Here is a 19,473-nt window from a genome sequence, read left to right as displayed (position 1 = left end):
ATAGGGTTTAATATGATGTTGGATCATCCTTTGGAGCTTCAACTTTTATGGGAAGGCTTCCCACAATGTTAAAGAGTGCATTTATAGGAATTTTTGACCATTCTTCCAGACGTGCGTTTGTCAGGTCAAATACTGATATTAGAAGAGAAGGCTTGGCTCATTCTAATTCATCCCAAGGGTGTTCTGTCATATTGAATTCAGGACTCTGTGGCGGCCAGTCAAGTTCTTCCACACCAACCTTGCTCATTTATGTCTCTATGGACCTTGCTTTGTGCACTGGTGTGCAGTCATGTTGGAACAGGAGGGGCCATCGTTAAACTGTTCCCACAAAGTTGGGAGCATGAAATTGTCCAAAATGTGTTGGTCCAGTTTCACTGGAACTAAGAGGCAAGTCATGAAAAACAATTCCACACCATAATCCCTCTCCTAATAAACTTTACACTTGGTACAGTGGAGTCAGACGAGTACTTCTGGCCACCAACAAACCCAGGCTGACAGGTGCAGATGTGTGACTCAGAGAAGACGTCTCCACTGCTCTAGAGTCCAGTGCATCCGAAACTTTGCATTGCGCTTGGTGACGTCAGGCTTGGATGCAACTGCTCAACCATGGAAACCCATCCCATGAAGCTCTACGCGCTGTTCTTGACCTAATCAGAAGGCTATATAATCTTTGGAGGTCTGTAGTGATTGATTCTGCAGAAAGTTGCCGACCTCTGCCCACTCACTGCCTCAGCGTGCGATGACCCCGCTCTATAGCCTACCACTTTGTGGCTGAGTTGCTGTCATTCCCAACTGCTTTCACTTTGTTATAATACAACTAACAGTTGATTGTGGAATATTTAGTAGCAAGGAGATTTTATGAGTGGACCTGCTGCACAGGACTTCACTCGTGACAGCGAGCCTAGGTACTTGACCATGGAAGGGACAGGAAAACCTGAATTCAGTGATATGGATCAGTGAGTGAATACTTTTGGCAATACAGTATATTCAAGATGGGAACAAAAACCACTTTGGTCATTATAGCTAATTACCAACTTTGTGAAAACTATAAGGTAACAGATTTTTTGTTTAAATAACAATTTAATTTAAAGTCTCTACACTGTGCATGATCTATAGTAGGTCAGCTTTGATTGGTAGGTTGGCTGCTAGCTGACTGCTAGCTGTTTGGTACCTTTAGGAACATTTTCAGTGCAGCAATCTGAGAAATAATTGCTGCATGGTTCATTATAATCTAAAAAAGTTTACAAGTGTTAGTGAAATTCTTTTACTATATTGGTACGTTATTGATGCTCATTAGCAGATTTGTATATTTGTTCAAATCAAATCAAATCACTTTTATTGTCACATCACATGTGCAGGCACACTGGCACAGCACATGTGAGTGAAATTCTTGTGTGCGAGCCCCACAAGCAACAGAGATGTGCAAACACAACAACACAAACGAGCAAAATACAAGAATGGCCAACCTGAAACTAATAAATATATGTACAATATATAATAGTGTATGCATTTCTGGATGTGTATACTAAATATTTTCCTACGTGTGTGTGTGTGTGTGTATGTGTGTGTGTATACACATTTTTACAAATTAAATAGTAAAAAAATAAATAAATAAATAATAATAATAATAATAATAATAAAATATATAAAATATACAGAGTTGAATATGTGCAAAACAAGTGGCATTTATATACAGTGTGGAGTGCATAATGTTGAAGTTCCAGTAGTGAAGCTGAGGTGTCTATGACGTGTTCAGCAGTCTGATGGCCTGATGGAAAAAGCTGTCTCTCAGTCTGCTGGTACGGGACCGGATGCTGCAGAACCTCCTTCCTGATGGAAGCAGTCTGAACAGTTTATGGCTGGGGTGACTGGAGTCCTTGATGATCCTCCCCGCTTTCCTCAGGCAGCGCTTCCTGTAGATGTCTTGGAGGGAGGGAAGCTCACCTCCAATTATCCGTTCAGAGCACTGCACTACTCGCTGGAGAGCTTTGCAGTTGTAGGCGGTGCTGTTGCCATACCAGGTGGTGATGCATCCAGTGAGGATGCTCTCAATGGCACAGTGATAGAAGGTCCTGAGGATGCGGGGGCTCATGCCGAATCTTTTCAGTCTCCTGAGAAAGAAGAGGCGCTGCTGCGCCTTCTTCACTGTTTTGTTTGTGTGTACTGACCACGTAAGATCCTCAGCCAGATGTACTCCAAGGAACCGGAAGCTGCTCACTCTCTCCACAGCAGCGCCGTTGATGGTGATGGGGGTGTGTACTTCTCTGCACCTCCGGAAGTCCACTATCAACTCCTTTGTCTTTGCGACGTTGAGGGTGAGATGGTTGTCTTGACACCAGTGGGTCAGGGCGCTGACCTCCTCCCTGTAAGCCGTCTCATCACCGTTGGTGATAAGACCCACCACTGTAGTGTCGTCCGCAAACTTCACAATGATGTTGGAGCTGTTAGTGGCTGTGCAGTCGTAGGTGTAGAGTGAGTACAGGAGAGGGCTCAGTACACACCCCTGTGGAGCACCAGTGTTCAGTGTTTGATACACCTCTGGGCACACCTTGCTAATAAAGCACTTCATGTTTTTGTCCAATGGGCTGCTTTAAAAAAGTGTAATCAGACAAATAAGTGAAAGCATGTGTAAGGATGTAATAAAAAAAGGAAAAACAAAGGAACAAAAAAAAAAGGCCAAGTACATTTATCATTTTAGTGAAAGTATATTCTTGCAGCAGCCACACATAGCAGCATAGTGAGAATATGTCACACATTTTTTTATATATATAAAAAAAATATAGTCAAACAAAAAGCATGTGGTAGCATATGGGAGAGAAAGAAAAGGACAACTGCAGGAATAAGCCCCACATGTTTGGGGTTTTTCACACAGGAAGATAATAATCATCCTGAGTTACATTTAAAAATTAAACTCTTATAATAATTGAGTTTCACAAATCGTACCTATGTTACCTATGTCTGAACCTAACCTAACCAGTCCTAAACAAAAGTATCATATGGAGGAAAAAAGATCCCAACATATTCTTTTGATTTGTGTTTTGCTTTTTGTGTGAGGTGTCTACTTTTCACTTTGAGTTGTGGCATATTTCTCACTGAAACCCCCCCCCCCAAAAAAAAAGCCCGAGTGGGCTGAAGCTAACCACCATTAAACCGTATTAGATGGTCAGTGCCACCCACCTGTAGATAATCACTGGCTCCTGGGGTGGTAATCAGTGTACAGGATATCAGTGTTTTACAGCCAGGCCCTTCTCTGTCAGCTGGTGCTGTTTCATTACCACCTGCATTGTGGTGTGAACAGAAAAAATGGCATCCCTGTGACTCAGACTGATTGCTCGTGGTAACAGTCTGAATTGCCGCAGATACATGAGAGTCATCTCGTCAAACCCTTGCTTTTTTCCCCCTTCTGTCCAACACAGATGCATTCTCAAAATCTAAAAAAACCAAATAGTTATTGCTTGTTATTGCTAAAGCAGGAAGTTAAAGAAAAAATAGGGGGGAAAAAGGAAAAGAAATATGGCTCCTGATAAGATACGGACACCAACTTCAGCAACTCAAAGACTTTGGACTGAGCAACAGTCCAGTTCTTTTTCTCCTCAGCCTGGGTAAGACCCTTCTGACATCTCTGGTTCAGGTGTGGCTTGATATTAGGAATGCATCAGTTGTAGCTCCTTTCAAGAGCTCTGTGTGTCTAGCTCTTCATGCACTGACACAATCCTCAGCCCACTCCTTGTAAAGCTTCCCCAAGTTCTTGAATCAACCTTGCACGTCAGTCCTCTTAAGGCTGCAGTCATCCCTGTTGATTGTGCACCTTTTTCCTTCTGCGCTTTTCGATTCCGGTCAACTTTCCATTAATATGCTTTGATACAGCATTCTGTGAACAGCCAGCCTTTTTAGCAGTGACCTTCTGCGGTGCTTTGTGGAGAGTGTTAACGACCTTCATCTGAACAACTGCAAAGTCTGCAGTCTTTCCTGTGATTGTGGTTGCATGTAGCGAATAAGACACTGTCTGAAAAGCAATATACTCAAAACACTAAATGAAATGTTCTAGTAATTTCAGATACAGGGTTTCTGATTGTCGTGAGTTATAAACCATAAAAAGCTACATTAAAACAAAAAGGCGTGAATTATTTCACTGTGTGAATTTTACCTTTTTGAATTAAATCACAGAAAATTTTGACTTTTTCACAATATTCAATTGTTTAAGATGCACTAGTGTTTATGTCTGTGAACAAAGACACAAAGACTCCATTACGAGAGGCTGAGAAGCTTCATGAAGACCTCTTATGGATTCATCTTATCCATTATGTCAAATAGAACTAAAGTTATATGTGCAAGTGTGAGCTGTGTTACGATGGTGTGAGTGTGAGAGTAAGTGTTTCTTTGTTGTCGCATCAATAACAGTTGTCATCAGTTTAATCATCATGGTTAAAATCTAAAACAGTCATCTTTGTCATTTTTACCAACATAACAATTACAATCTCCATTAAAAAAAAATATTATGGAAAAAGCATTCATCCCATCACCGCCAACATCGTGGGTTTGTCATCTTAGCCATCTTTAGCAGCAGCAGCAGCATCGAGCCATGGTTTTATAAATCAGGAGGTACATAACAAAACACTTTAGGCAGTCAGGTCAGTCACTGATAAACAAAATGAGGTATATTACACTCCACTCATTGCCACCGATCCACAACAGGATAAACTTCATTTGCATTTGTAGCAGCACATTCTGTAAAATTCAGACATACAATAAATTATCCCAATAAATTACATTTACATATATCAAAAGACTCAAAAATACTTTTCACATTGCCTTTCATCTAAATATGTCGACATGTTTTAGGTTTAGGTTTCGTTTTAGTCATCATTTATGAGAAACATTTAATGTGGGCAAGTGAGAACTTCAGGAAATCAGAATTAGAGGATAACAAAAAGGAAGCAGATTTCGAGTAACGTTGATGAACAGAAGTGAATAAGGCAATTATTGATTCCAGTAATATAGTTCTAGATATCTATATGTCTGAAAAACTTAAAACTAACATATTATAGAATTTAAGGCATCAGCTGTCTTGGAGCGTCGTACAATGCATGATATAGTCAAGACAACTGTTTCTCCTTTGTAAAATTATGAATCCTTACACCCTACATAAATAGCCTTCACTTCTTTTGTTTTCTTTTCTGCTTTTAGAAAATTAATTACATCTGCTTATATTTAGCTCACTGGGCATCATCAGTAATTTTGGCACTGCATTTTCACTCCCCATCTCACTGTCAGATGTACTGTTTAATGCATTTTGTTTCCACATGACAAAAAAAAATTAAAATGTACTGTAAACGAGTAAATATAACTGGTTTTCTATTGTCTTCTATCAAAGTCTTCTATAAAATCAAATACAGTATCTTTGGATGTTTTTGTTTCGATTTAATGGACCAAACCAACAAAATAATTCTAAATTGCTTAAAACTATTTTTTTTTATCTCTTTACCAAGAAAAAAAATGAAATAACTTAGGGTTAGTGGGACAGGTGGGTTAAAGTTAGGGTCCAACTGGTAGCCTGGTGTTGTTAGAGACTTGTTTGTTGCACGTCTCCTTTAAATAAAGTTTATAAGGTCATAATTATTTCTACTTGGTGCCTTCCACCATCATTTGCCAAAGCTTTACAAATATAAGTGGCACTGGATGATTTTCATCTGCCTTCTACTGCTTTCAGGTGATTATTTAAAAGAAAAACCTTTTTATCAGCAAAGACAACAATATGTTATATTTATAAATACAATTGAGTCCTTCTATTAGTCCTTGCATTAGTATCAATATCTAATATCTGTGTTAGTAGCTTAGCTGCCCACTTATCTATTATCACTACTAGCTCTTTCCTGTCGCTGACTTCCTGGCAAAGTAGTTGGAAAACCTGCTGCTGGTTATCTGAGAAAAAAAAAAGACTAATAGGAATCACAGACTAGGATCATTTAGTTTTGCGGTCCAAGTTATTAATCCTATCTTAGTTTAGCTAGGATTATCATCCCTTGTTTTGAGCATATTCAGTAATTCAGACTGATTTTAATAATATTATGTGGTAAAGGTGCTCTCAACTATTACCATTGCACATTTAGTTGGCCTTAGCTGTTCAGAGATATTTCTTTTTTTACTTCACCCATTCAAACTGATTATTTCTGCATCCAGAGGTGCTTTGCTCTACTATTTTCTCGTGTCCGTGGCTGTCATCTCTATTAAATCATCTCATCTTTTTGCCAAAAGACATGTCCCGTGCATTTTTCCTTCCTGTATGTGTGAAAAAGCATCGAGCAGTCTCTACGGGTCACTTGTGACTGTGAGTACAAACCCAGGCAAATACAGTTGATCATGCTTCACTTGACTTAACAACCTGAGGGCCACATGTCAGTCATGACAGCAAAGGCAGTCGGTTTGAAGGTTTTTTCTTTCTGCTAAAACTCTGCTTGGACAGATCAGTAAGTCCTTAAAATGGGTGCTAAAGCATGAACGATGCCAGTACACATAAAACAAAATATATTTACATCCGGTGCTAATACAGCCAGATAATGTATTGAAAAATAAAAAATACCCAAAGAATTTGCTTAATTCGGACTGGGCTATACCTGAGCCATCCTGTGCAGTGTGCACAGTCTGCTGTATGTTTTCATCTACAATACAATTTGGGAACTTGTTCTTCTACTTTGTCAAGTTTTGGTTAGACTAGTCTTCAGTGCTACATACAGAATTAATGTATAAATTACTGCAAACACTTTGCACAGACTAAAACAGACATACAGCCCACCCTCCCCCCTTTTTTGTAAGATAAAATGAATATTACAGTTATGTCAAAACAAACAGACACACTGCAAAATCTGTATATAATAAACTGTATCTCATATCTGACTGTAAGCTACCCTAAAATAATAAAACTTTTAGGTGGCCATTCATCCTGGGTAAGCACATCTGTCTCTCCAGGTGGACATGGAATCTGCTGCTCTTTGTTGTCCTCACAGCAAGTTCACTGCACTGATTTGCTGTTCTGGGCACTCGGTATGAAAGCGCAGTGGTATTCCTGCACAGGGAGTTGACCTTGTCTGTTCTGTTTTCTTTCCTTTTTTTGTAGACCAAATTCAAGCAGACATGGACAGGAACTACCAAAATTTATTCCACTTCTTCATCGACACTAAACTAGGTTCTTTTTTCCCTGACAGTTGTCGGGTTAACCTTCCCATCGGGGCAATGCCGGTCACTCCACGGTGGGTATGCTGTTCACCTGGCTCTCGTGCTGGCGTCCGGACGCGTTCAAGGAGCTGCGCTTCAGCAGCTTGTTGATGATGTCAGTGCATGTCTTCTTGTACTGGTGTCGGAGGAGGGAGTACACAAATGGGTCGCAAGCTGCCTTGCTGTAAGCTAAGCACTTGGAGACAATTCCCCAGTGAGGGTTGATAGGCACCGCTGGAAATAACTCCACGATCCTGCAGGGAAGCATAAACAGAGGGTGGTGAGAGAGAGCGTGGTAGAAAGGCAAGTCAACATGCTGGAAAAGACATGCATGCCTTAAGCTTATTGAGCAGAAACTGAAATACATTTGCAACACAGTGTTCTATTTTTCCCCCATAGTAAGCAGGGAGTTACTTACGAAAATGTTCTGCTTCTTTATAAATACAGGAATCCCATTAAACACATATTTGTATAAAGTTATTTTTCTCATCTACCCACAAGAAAAAAAGTAGGTAGCTGTCAAAGGACAGTACAAGATTTCCCCGCCTTTCTGTCGTGAATGTGGATTTACAGTGTGGGGCTATATTAGATTTCATTTCTAATTTGCAGTCAGCAATATTTAAAGCCAGAAAAGACAAAAGAAGAGTAAAACAGATAAGCAGTAATGAGTGTCTGTGAACAAAGTTTGATTGTAACTGACAACCACATTAGACTGAAGACTGAGCAGAAAATGTCAGACAGTGAATTCTTCCAGTCTGGTAAAAAACAAAAAAACACCATCTCATTAGTGTATAATATAATATAAATATTTAATTTAAAGCAGCTCTTAATAAGCTTTACAGTCTTGTGAGGTCTGCATCTCAAAGCAGTTCGTGGCACTCCCAACTTGTTTTTGCTTTTAGACACATTTGTGTGAAGTGTAAGTTATTAAACCATCATAAAGCTGTATAAAACCGCTGATTGTCTACACTTGCACTCTGTATGATTAGGCCATCCAAAATAGAGCTCTGTCAGCGTATTACCACAGGCCTTACATGGGCTACTAGCCATCCCTGTCATTTGTTCACACACACTCCACAGAACGAGTGAATGTTGGTCACAGCGCCACACAAATGCAAAGGTGTTTTCTCACACGAGTTAACACAGAAGAAGCTAGAACTCCACAAAGCAGAGGATCAGGGGAAATCGGAAAATTTAACATGAAATGAATACCCCAAACCGAACCTCTTGGAAACTGGTTGAAGATGCAGCTAGTAGGTTTCATCCCATTATGTAGAAGTAAAGACGTTAGGGAAATGGTAGGCAGTGGTCCAAAGCAATTTTAAGCAGAGTCCATTTTTCAAAATCTCTGTTTATCGTACACAGATACACAGTTAGCACAAGAGCTTTCAGCACATATTATCTCATGATGTAACATTACATAGGCTACTGTAATTATATTTACAGTTAAATTGTTAGGAGGGCAAAACTGCTTTTCCAGGAGAAAGGAAATTCTCCAGAACTTATGGCTTAGGTGATATGACAAAGTAATTTGAGGTCATACCTACTTTTGCAGCTAAGCTTTGTTATCCACTGAAAACACAATAAATTGGGAGCACTTGTTGTCCACATAGAAGAACAGGTTACTGCCAAAGCCTACTGTATTTAACTCAGATCACGTCTACTTCAATTTTTTTCTACTGTGAGTTTTATTTACAGTAAGTTACTGGCATCCAGCTGCCATGTAGTTGCTGTAGATTTTACAGCAACCCCTTTACAGTGCAGCAGGTCTATGCATAAAGATTCTTTTGTCAAATCTCTTAATCTAAAGCTGAAATTCTGCACTTCAATCACAACAATCTTGATTGTTTGATTTAAATTCTGTTGTGGTGGTGGGTTCTCATTGTCCAAATGCTTGTGGGTCTGACTGTATTAAAGTAAATGTCTCACATGACAGCAACCCGATGACTTATGTGTCTCACTCACTACAGGCCTTATTTGGTATCCTGTCTTTGTTTAGTGATTGATGTGAGTGGATTCTACCTGACAAACTGATATGCACCCCGCGAACTCGAAGAGAAAAAGTGCTAATGCAGCAGCAGCAACAGCAGAGCAGAGGCATATTACTTATCACAAGGTCAGCCAATCTCATCTTCCAGCTCTGGCCAGTGTGAGGAGGAAGCGGAGGGGAGAGAGAAAGGAAGCAGGAGGGGAGGGATATGGGTATCTGTGACTGGAGTGCAAGGAGGTATCCAAGGGTTGCATACTCTGCATGGTGGTCCAGCATGGATTCCCTCTGGTCACCCAGTCTCTCTACTACTCACCTCGTGATCACATAGGGAGCGAAGCAGAGCATGAAGGTGCCGATAAAGGTGCTGATCTTCCTTGTCGCTCTCTGTCGTCGCCTCTTCTGCTCCTCCAGACAACGCTGACGGACACTACAAGCACAAACACATAAAGAGGGATGCCCACAAAGTGGGTTAATATGAGACAACAGGGAGTGGGTGTCATGTAGGGGTAAAGCATGGGGAGATCCAGTATAGGGTGAGTTCAGGTAAATCAACTGGGTCAAATTAAAGGCTCAAAGTGGGGATCTCCCTTTTAAGAATTCCAGTTTAATCATTTTCTCTGTGCCTGTATGGTTTTGTGTGATACCTGAGTGCACCACAGCTGTGATGCCATGGTGACACATTGCTTTGGAGATTTTTTTTTTTTATGAAATAGAGGTCATCTGTGTGAGTAATAACAGGATTTATAATCTGCAGTAGGCTATTCAACCACACACACACACACACACACACACACTCAGAGATTGTATAGTATTTCCATGGGAGCTATTCTGCACAGAGACAGAATAAAGCAATCACCCCAGATGACATTTCAGTTATATTAGATTTTGAGCGAGAACTCAATTCACATGTAAGATTCGCTGTTTTAGATAGGAGAATAAAAGAGGCTAAACCCTTCCTTTTAACTAATTTTTAAATACTTTTCAAGCTCTACAAATATAAAGGTACCAGATTGCTATACCATATAACGTTATAGTTGCAGGATTGATAACTTAAAGTAGCTCACCTGGGGTGTATATCCACTAGAAGCACCAAAGTTTGCATTGTAATAACGTCGATCCTCTTACAGTGAAACCTTGCTACTTTAAGTACTTTGAGGTATGTGACACATAATACTATGAAAGATAGAAGAAAGGTGAAAGAGTGGAAAAAGATGGTGAAGACGACAAACTGTGTCCGATTGCTCGCTCTGGGGTTGGACAGGGTGCAGGATGCGTAAAGCCGGTGGTATCCAACCCAGGAGAGACAGGCGGCCACCGTGGAGAAGGACATGGAGTGCGCCCACGTGTACGCGAGCACAAAAGCCGCGTCTTTGTGGCGCATTTTGGAGTGGTACCTCAGGGGGAACACCACCGCGATCCACCTGTCGATGCTCAGAGCTGCCATGCTCAGCATCGAGTTCGTGGACAGGAAAGTCTCCAAGAAGCCCACGATCTGGCAGAAGCCATCTCCCCCCGGTTGAGCTTTACTGACAAGTCCTACCAAAGTGAGCGGCATGTTGGAGACGGTGAGCAACAAGTTGCAGAAGGTGAGGTTGAGGTTGAACAGACCGGGGACTTGCTTGCGGATCTCCGGGTTATACAAAAAGCAAATCAGCACCAGGACGTTGGACAGCAGCGACACTATAATAATCACAACCACCAGCACCGAGAGAATTACCTCCGCAGTGTCCATCCTGTGGACACCCGAAACTCACTTCTCTCCAGTTTTTCTGCGCATATCCAGTCTTTATTTTGCAGCTGCAAAATTACACTAATCACCCGTAACCGTGTCCATGCATCCCCGGATCTCTTCACCGGTGGAGATTCCCTTTTCTTTCAACTACATTGTTTCTTCTTCGGCAAAGATATTCAGGAGGATTCCGACATGATAGAAAACCTATGTTTGTTAGTTTTTTAACGGACTAACTTCCTTCTTTCTCCCCACTCTAATCTACAGAAAACAAGCTCTCTTGCCAAAGCTGCTCTCTTCTGGCACTGCGTCTTGCAGTGGGGTTTTGTGTCCTGTGATGCGCTCCCGAGGCATCACCCCTCCGCACACATTGCACAGTGTGTGGGCTACTTGATCTCTCTCCTCTCTCCTCTTCTGGGTAAAAGTAAGAGGAAAAAAAGAGCATTAGTTACAGCTAAAATGAGAAATTATTAAGCTCATTTAACGGAAAATGGCAGATATGGTCAAAATAAGCGTGCTTGTTTTGTTTGTTTGTTTTTTTCAAAATTAAAAAAATATTATTATTTTGGACTATTGTAAATGTTAAACTCGCAAAACGGCTTTTTTCCATTTTAAACTCTCCTTCAGGACTTTTGTAAAAAGGGAGTTGGAATTATCTTGACAATAAATACAAGATAGACAGCATAATCAAGGTGAAAGAAGAATATAAATACTACACTAAAGAGCATATAAGGTACACAATTAAGAGGCACGAATCTGACTTTTCACCAAATCACCTAAAATCCTTAAACCTGTCAAACTCATTAATAAAACAGAGATTAACATGAGTTCTCGTGCCTGATTCTGATCTCATTCTTCCAAATCACGATTGCCAGCAGTACTGCTTCTTCATCTTTACTAATTAAGTCTGCATCATCACATTGATAAAGAGCAAAATCCTCTATTTCCCTGAAAGCTGGATAACACCCCCACACTCTGCTGCCCCTCTGGACTTCAGTGTGGGGAGAATTTTTCCTCTGAAGCGTGGGATTCAGCGGAGTGTGCTGTGGCACGTGAGCCACTGAAGGCGCTGGAGCAGTGTGTGTGAGGTGGTGGTTGTGGTTTTCAGAAGGGGAGGGGGACGGGAGGGGGTAGTGTGTGGGTGGAAGGAGTTATTGTTACCGTGCACACACACATACGTGATATTTGAGTGTGAGGATGTAATAAATGCAGTCTACCGTGTCCTCTTTCTTTGGCTAAACGTGAACAGAAACAGGAGGAAAAGAGGAGGATTTGTGTTGAAAGTGAGCCTCATTAAAGTCGTATACTATGAGGTAGTGGAGTATAGGGGTGGTGTTTGTTCTTGATGCAAAGAGAAGGTGGCTGCAGGGGTGGACAACCCTGGCAGCTGCTGTGTATGATTAGGCAGAAATGGAGCTCCATCTTGGACCCCATGAGGCTTTGGCTGTGATGGATGCATTATCAGCATGTTGTACATGTGATGGGACAATCAGCTTTTGCAGGAGCGGACACTTGCATACTGTCAAGCAACTGCTTCTGCGGCTTTTATCTCGTCACTTAAAGGGACTTATCAGCACAGAGCCACCAGTTGATCTCAGGCACAAGTGCAGCTTTTTGTATGCATCATTTTAATTATTCTTTTCATAATTAAATGTCAGGTCCAGAGACAATAATGTATCTAAGGAAAGTGCTCTAAAAATATGGCTTAGAAGGGACAGAGGGACATGGATGAATAATATCCACAGACAAGGGGATACTATTCTTTAAAATGCAGATTTTTTTTATTAGGATTTACTATTTAGAACATTCACATTTCTCCACAGCACTACACCACATTAGACAAATATGCCAAGGAAAACCTTTTAATTTTAATACCACCTTACAGAAGGCTTGTTTTCAGAGAGCACTGTGTCTTTACAGATCCAAATATGGCCTGGTTCAAGGAAACATGGGTTCTGATACCTCCTGGCATCCCGTGAGATTACCCAGAATAAAAACACTGTACACAGCTCCTGTTGTGTCAATTAAATAATGCCTAGTTCCCACAAATCTTATCGACTGTGGTTTATTAAGAATTACACAAACTAACATTATGGAGGTCATTTACTGACTCATCAAACAATGCTAAAGAATGACACATAATTCAATATGTTGTCTCAAGTTTGTGTCTACCCACAACCAACATTATATTTGTGTAATGCAACAAAAAGTACTGATCATTCAAAATGGTCCAGTCCCATGTGCAAAAACACCAAATCTACACATCTTTACACAAACATTGATGGGTCTTGATTTCTGGGCTTAATTGGACTTATTTCCTTTGGGATAAGTTCTCATTTTTGTTGACTAATACCCTAACTTGATTAATAATAAAATTTAGGTTTAGGGCTTCAAGATGTACACATTGACTGGTCACTTCATTGGGTACACCTTCTTCAACTCCTTGTTAATGCAAATATTTAATCAGCCAGTCACATGGCAGCAACTTAATGTATTCAGGCATGTAGATACGGTCAAGATGACCTGCTGTCCAAGTTCAAGTCAAGCATTAGAATGAGGAAGAAAGGTGTTTTAAGACTCTTTCAGTGTGGCATGGTTGTTAGTATTGGTGGAGTATTTGAGAAACTGTTCATCTACTGGGATCTTAATGCAAAACCATCTCACATAAAATGAACACATTGAACCTTGAACCAGATTGGCTAGAGCAACAGAAGAATATAGCATGTGCCAATTCTGTCAGCTAAGAACAGGCTACAACTCACACTCACCAAAACTGAACAACAGATGATTTCAAAATCATGACCCGATGAGGTGTTTTGATTTATGCAGTGACATTTTATTCAGGTAAAGGCTGGTTGTGGTGTAATGGTGTGGGAGATATTTTCTTGGCACCTAACTGTTGAATCAAAGCCACAAACAATTGAAGCAGTTCTGAAGGCAAAAGTAGGCTCAAAACAGTTTTAGCACGGTATCCCTAATAAAGTGCTAACTGAGTGTATAAACGCTCTTTGTCAACATACCCCACTCATTCTTCGGGACATTGATAGGGACCATAAGTTCCAAAATAAAATACGTGCTTTACTAAGTAAAACTTGAAATTAGCAATTAAGGCTTCATCAGGAAACTTTTTACTGAAGGCATGGATCAGGCGTCAATAAGAGGCTTCTATCCAGCTGCATCTAGGAGAATTTACCCCCTGCTGAGTATTGCAAAGAGTGCAGCTCTAAGACATTTCCAAACAGACTTCACTTTTAAGACCTGGAAGGTTTCTGATACAGTCTAAGATCATTTGAACAAAAACAACAATCAAGAATAAACACTATCATGATCTCTACAGATAATTAAACAATCAAATTCATCTATAACATTTCTTTCTACATACCTAAATGCACTAATTTGCTACTAATTTGAGCAAGTGAGCAGGTGTACCTAACAAATTGGCCAGCCAGTGTATTTCTCCCAGTAAGTGAGTCTTTGCTTGGTGGCACAAGACCTGGACCAAACCAACCAACTATATTATTTATTTCTATTACCGACTGGAACAAGAACAAATAGGATTCATCTTCAGGTCATTCATCCTTTTTTCTGTTAAATGAATTTCACGAACATTTTGTCAGGAGATGGAGAGAGTGTATATCCATCACTTTACAGAAAGGCACAAAAAGGAACAATTACACTTAATAGACAGTGATAAGGCACCTAGAGTCAGCTGAAATGTCAGGAGGAGGTTTGGGGACACACACTGCATTATATGAATTATTATTATTATTGAGAATATTGATATGTTCTTAATTTTTTTTTAATATTACAGCTTTTGTAATTACTAATCTATCACAGTGCCCCATAGTGTGTAACTTAGGGGTTTTATTACTTAAAATCTCTGTTTTGTAAGGGAATCCTTCGGGTTTACTGTGGCTGAGAAAAAATCTCAAGTCTGCAGATCTTCACTTTGAAGATAATACCTCTTGTCAAAAGATTTAACAAGTGCAGGACTTGACTGTGAGAGACAGTAGGTTGAGAGAGAGCCTGCGGCACTCCTCCTTTATGCTGTGACAGTGTGAATTTGAATTTGCTGCCAGTTCCAATTCCACCCTTGACTTCCCTCTGATTGGCAGGCTGGTATATATTTAAAACCCACAGTTGATATAGGCTGTGCTTTAGCTTCTTGGTTTTCCTGACTCATGTGAATATAGACATGTCACTTATATTTCCAACCTTCCCAAGAAAAATAATGCAGGATTTCTGAGCCGAGAAGAAGTTGTGCTGCAAATATGACAACTGGAAAACTTGTAAAAGTAAGACTTGAGTTATGTAACTCAGAAGAGTACATGCAAGCTGTAGAACAGCAGCCTTATGGCTCATAAAGGTCTCACGGTGAAGACGGTAGGGATGCTCACTCATACAAGAAGCTTTATATAAACATCGTGAAGTGCCACTTTGCAAGTAAGGAGAAAAGGAAGGTGTTTACACAGCTAGCTATAACGCTGAGAGAGGCCAGTTTCCTGTCACTTCTGACTTAGTCATCACCAATGCAACCACTCTGATATCTAATAAAGCTTGTACATATGTTAAAACACAAAGCAGTTACCTGAAGCAGCAGAGAATTACTGAGTGAAGCTGGTAGAGTTTCTGAAACCTATTACTGGCATTACTACCTTGAAGCAGATATTACTGGTTCTCAAAGTGGAGTCCCAAAACCCCCAGAGATGTGCAACACATACTGTAGGCGAGAGCTCCACATAATAATTTGTTGCAAATGACTAAATTCTGGCGTATAAAAAAGTAAAAAGTGCATTTACACAGGTAAAGGACATTTACACCAATAAAAGGTAAATTTGTTTTCATAACTTGGCCCCATTGTACTTCATGATGATGTATGGAGAGTCAGGTGAGTACCAAAGTCAGTGTGAGTCGTTGTCTAGTAACCATAAAGTGAGTACTGATTAGAAATAGAAATATACAAGTATGGCATTGATTATCCAATGTACTGGAAACACTCCTCAGAGACTTTGGTCCATATTGACATAGCATCACACAGTTGCTGCAGATTTGCTGCCCATCCATCCCAAAGGTGCTTTACTGGATTGAAATTGGTGAGTGTGGAAACTATTTAATGAGTCATGTTCAAGAAAATTTCTTGAAATGATCTGAGCTTTAGGACATTCTTTGTGTTATTATCGAGTTTTTCTAAGGAGCCAAACTGTGCTAGGAAAGTTTTCCCACAAGCCTGAACAACTGAGACTCGATGCTTTCATGTTGTTTGTGACAAATCAAACACTCATAAGCCCAGGCAATGTTTTTCCAAACTTCAGTTTCTTGCTCTTAGCTGATAAAAGTTGCACCTGGTGTGGTCTTCTGCTGCTGTAGTCCATCTGCTTCAAAGTTCAACATATTCAGCATTCAAAGATGCTCTTCTGCATAATGAGCTTGAAGAAGTCTGGCCTTTCTCCTCTGACCTTTGACATCAGTAAGACATTTTTGCCTGGAGAACTGCTGCTCAATGTATATTTTCTCTCTTTGAGACCATTCTCTGTATCACAATATGGCCCACAGTACAGTAAAAGTTCTAAATAGGCTCTTGATCTTATTTAAATGTATTGAGGTAGTTTTTCACTTATATACTGGACACCTTACATTTTTTAAAACATGAACCAATCAGCAGCTGCATTTCTACTACATAATTACATAAATTTTGGACAATCTTTCAGTTCTTTTCCTGAAAATGTTGTACTCCACTGAACTGCATTCAAAGACTTTTAAAAGATATCGAATTCTAATTTTATTATTGATGCACCAACATCCAGAAGTACTTGAAATGAATTCCAACTCGATCAGCTACATTAAATGCGACTGATGCTTGTGGGCATTATGCATCGGTCACAATAATAGAATAATGTAATCACAGAAAATACTGAGTGCTGCATATGAATTTAAAAAAGCCTCCCTCATAAGAAGCTTTTGTTCATGTCCTCCATCTGTATGCCCTGCTGAGCTGCTCACCATACCGATCCTCCTGTAGTATCTGAGACTTGTCTTTCCACATATGGCAAGGCAGAGAAAACCCAGCACCCATTCTGATCTCACCACCAGAAATGTATAATCAGTGCACAGTTAATACAGACGCTAGTACAAGCTTGTTTTCATTATGGATCCTGGAAGGCGCTGGCCAACTCCTACAGACACAAGCACAAAGCATTCCAGCTTGACAGTGTTTTATTATAGGTGCCGACAAATTGCTTTCAGCCTCCTGCTTGATATTTGTACTCTAAAACAATGGAGTGCAATAATTATCTTTAGCGGGACAGTTTTATGCAAACATTTGCTGCCCAGATTTTGTAGGATGGTGTCAGTTTTATAGCATAATTATCTAAAACTGTTGAACCTTACAGGACGGAGCTGGAATGAGCTGTATTTTTTCCAGTGTTGACAAAGGAGAAAGAAAAAAAAATCCAAGGGAGCTTTAAATCAGCTGGATAGGCTTAAGAATAAATAAGAATAAAAGACACTTTCACTCTTGTAAATTTAGATCATTTATCAAGTCAAATACATCCGTCTTTCATCTCTTGATTTCACAGACGAGTTCACAGCGACACTGTCAGCCGTTCCTCGAAGCCTGTGGTACATCAAAGAGAGAAAGCAAACACAATTTGCGGTGTATTGATCTCGTTATTAGCAATTCTCTGGCAGAACACGAAGTGTCAGGATGTGATGCCAAGATGCAGAGTTTGTTTTTTTTTATCTGGAAGTATCTAGATGAGCACTGATGGGAGAAATATGTTTTGTCTAGTGTTTCTGGAGCATGAGAGCTTTTATTGTGGTGCACTTTAGCGGCCTGTATTTTTTCATAATGCAGTTCACTTGGACTTGATTAGATTCCTCCCCCATGTTGGACTGTGATCTGAACCCTTTCCCCTTGACAGCATTTAAATCAGTTTTTCATTCAGATACATAAAATAGAAAGCAATCCTCTTTTTCCTGTGGACCCAGATAGTCTATTACTACCAACAATTTGATAAGAGTCAGTCACCTTAATGCAGGGCTTAAGAATTACAGAGCATGTCTGACAGGTAATCAGTTCTCCCTATGAGCCATCGAGACAGAGGCTGAACCTTGTGACCCAAATAAAACCTGAATCTAATACCTCTGCTGTATATTTATCTTCCTTTGATATCAAATCATGAAATTTATGCTGTTAATAGCAACAGTTAACGCAGTGTGCCAGATTTGTTATTTTAAGTGCGGGTGTTATCCCACCATCAAACTGTAGGTGAAACCTGCTTCACTGACAGTAAAGGCAGCCATAAAAAGTACAAATAATCTACTCCTGTGATGACAATGATCCAGGAGCCATTTGGTTCTGTTAATTACTGAAGTCGAAAAACAAAATGTTGAAAAACTCTGAGATGTAACAAAAATAACAATGATAACCAAGACAGGAAAAATGAAAGAAAAAGATAAAGAAGATAATTTAGAGATAATTTATTGATACTATTTGTGATAACACAGCAAATAATGATTACGCAGCCTTTCCCTCAACCTTTCTATGCTCCCTGAAAAAGTTGAATTTGACAGATCATGTTAAAACACCAGATGACACTTAAAGGAAAAGTTGAATATTTTTTTGTAAATGTGTTGTAAGAAAGTCTGTCTGTACGAAACTGGACCTTGAAGGCTGTCAGTCCATCTTAGCATAAAGACTGAAGAAACTGAGAAACAGTTGTGTTCAAAGGTAGCAAAATCTGTCCTTGAATTCAGAGATTTCCAGTCACTTTGTTATTTACATCTTTTTAGAATTTGGCTGAATTTTTTACTTCAGAACTGCTCTTATTCAACATGCTGCTGGAAAGTTAAGTTGCGCCTGGTGTGGTCTTCTGCTGCTGGACCTCATCTGCTTCAGTTTTATTTATATAGCCCCAAATCACAACGAAAGTCACCTCAAGACATTTTTTATTGTTCGGTAAAACCCTACAACAGCGAGACAAGCCCCTATGAGCAAACGCTTGGCAACCTTTGGCAGAGCCAGGCTCAAGAAAGGGGCAGTCATCTGTCACAACCAGTTGGAGGTAATGGGGGGAAGACAGGACAGGTCTTTAAGATAAGACTGGGCTTAGTGGGCCTTGTATGCAAGGAGAAGAGTTGAATTCAGGATTTAACATCTGCTTGAAGGTTCAACATGCTGTCCATTGTTCTGCATACCTTGGTGTAACGAGCGGTTATTTGAGTCACCTTTTGTCTACTCCAAGCAGCCTGGCATTTTCTTCTGTGCTTTACCATCAACAAGGCATTTTCCCCAGAGAACTACTCTTCACTGGATATTTTCTCTTTTTTCACTCTCCTCTTAAACCCTAGAGATGGCTGTTCAGGAGACTCCTAATTGGTCAGCAGCTTCTGAAATACTCTGACCAACCCATCTGGCACCAACATCCATGCAATGTTCAACATTTTCTAAATCACTTTTCTTCTTCATTCTTCAGATGGAACATCAAGTTGTCTTGACTATATCTATGTGCAGAATGAGTTGCTGACTTGAGTTTCTGCCATG

At 40.1% G+C, this 19,473-nt stretch overlaps 1 protein-coding gene across 1 annotated transcript; it reads right to left on the bottom strand.

The window, feature by feature from the left end:
* Positions 1–4,395: 4,395 nt before the first annotated feature.
* On the bottom strand, positions 4,396–11,874 carry LOC146568668 (G protein-coupled receptor 26-like). The gene is made up of 3 exons (XM_085284854.1): positions 10,267–11,874; positions 9,516–9,629; positions 4,396–7,466 (listed from the first exon to the last, which is right to left on the bottom strand). The coding sequence occupies exons 1-3, from the start codon at positions 10,932–10,934 to the stop codon at positions 7,238–7,240; spliced, it is 1,011 nt and encodes a 336-aa protein (XP_085140980.1). The 5' UTR covers positions 10,935–11,874; the 3' UTR covers positions 4,396–7,237.
* Positions 11,875–19,473: the final 7,599 nt, after the last annotated feature.

This window comes from Mchenga conophoros, linkage group LG8 (assembly GCF_057382185.1).
Source record: "Mchenga conophoros isolate Kocher_MC1m ecotype Shallow Benthic linkage group LG8, M_conophoros_male_GT1.1, whole genome shotgun sequence".
Taxonomy (NCBI): domain Eukaryota; kingdom Metazoa; phylum Chordata; class Actinopteri; order Cichliformes; family Cichlidae; genus Mchenga; species Mchenga conophoros.
The sequence above is the reverse complement of the archived record's forward strand: the minus strand, read 5'-3'. Positions and strand labels throughout refer to the sequence as shown.

What these genes read in the sequence shown, in the direction of transcription:
- LOC146568668 (XM_085284854.1), bottom strand. Translation starts at nt 10,934, where the DNA reads ATGGACACTGCGGAGGTAATTCTCTCGGTGCTGGTGGTTGTGATTATT. An exon ending in CTAGTGGATATACACCCCAG is followed by an intron (nt 9,630 to 10,266) that starts GTGAGCTACTTT and finishes TTGTGCTTGTAG; the next exon opens with TGTCCGTCAGCGTTGTCTGG. An exon ending in GCTCCCTATGTGATCACGAG is followed by an intron (nt 7,467 to 9,515) that starts GTGAGTAGTAGA and finishes GCTTCCCTGCAG; the next exon opens with GATCGTGGAGTTATTTCCAG.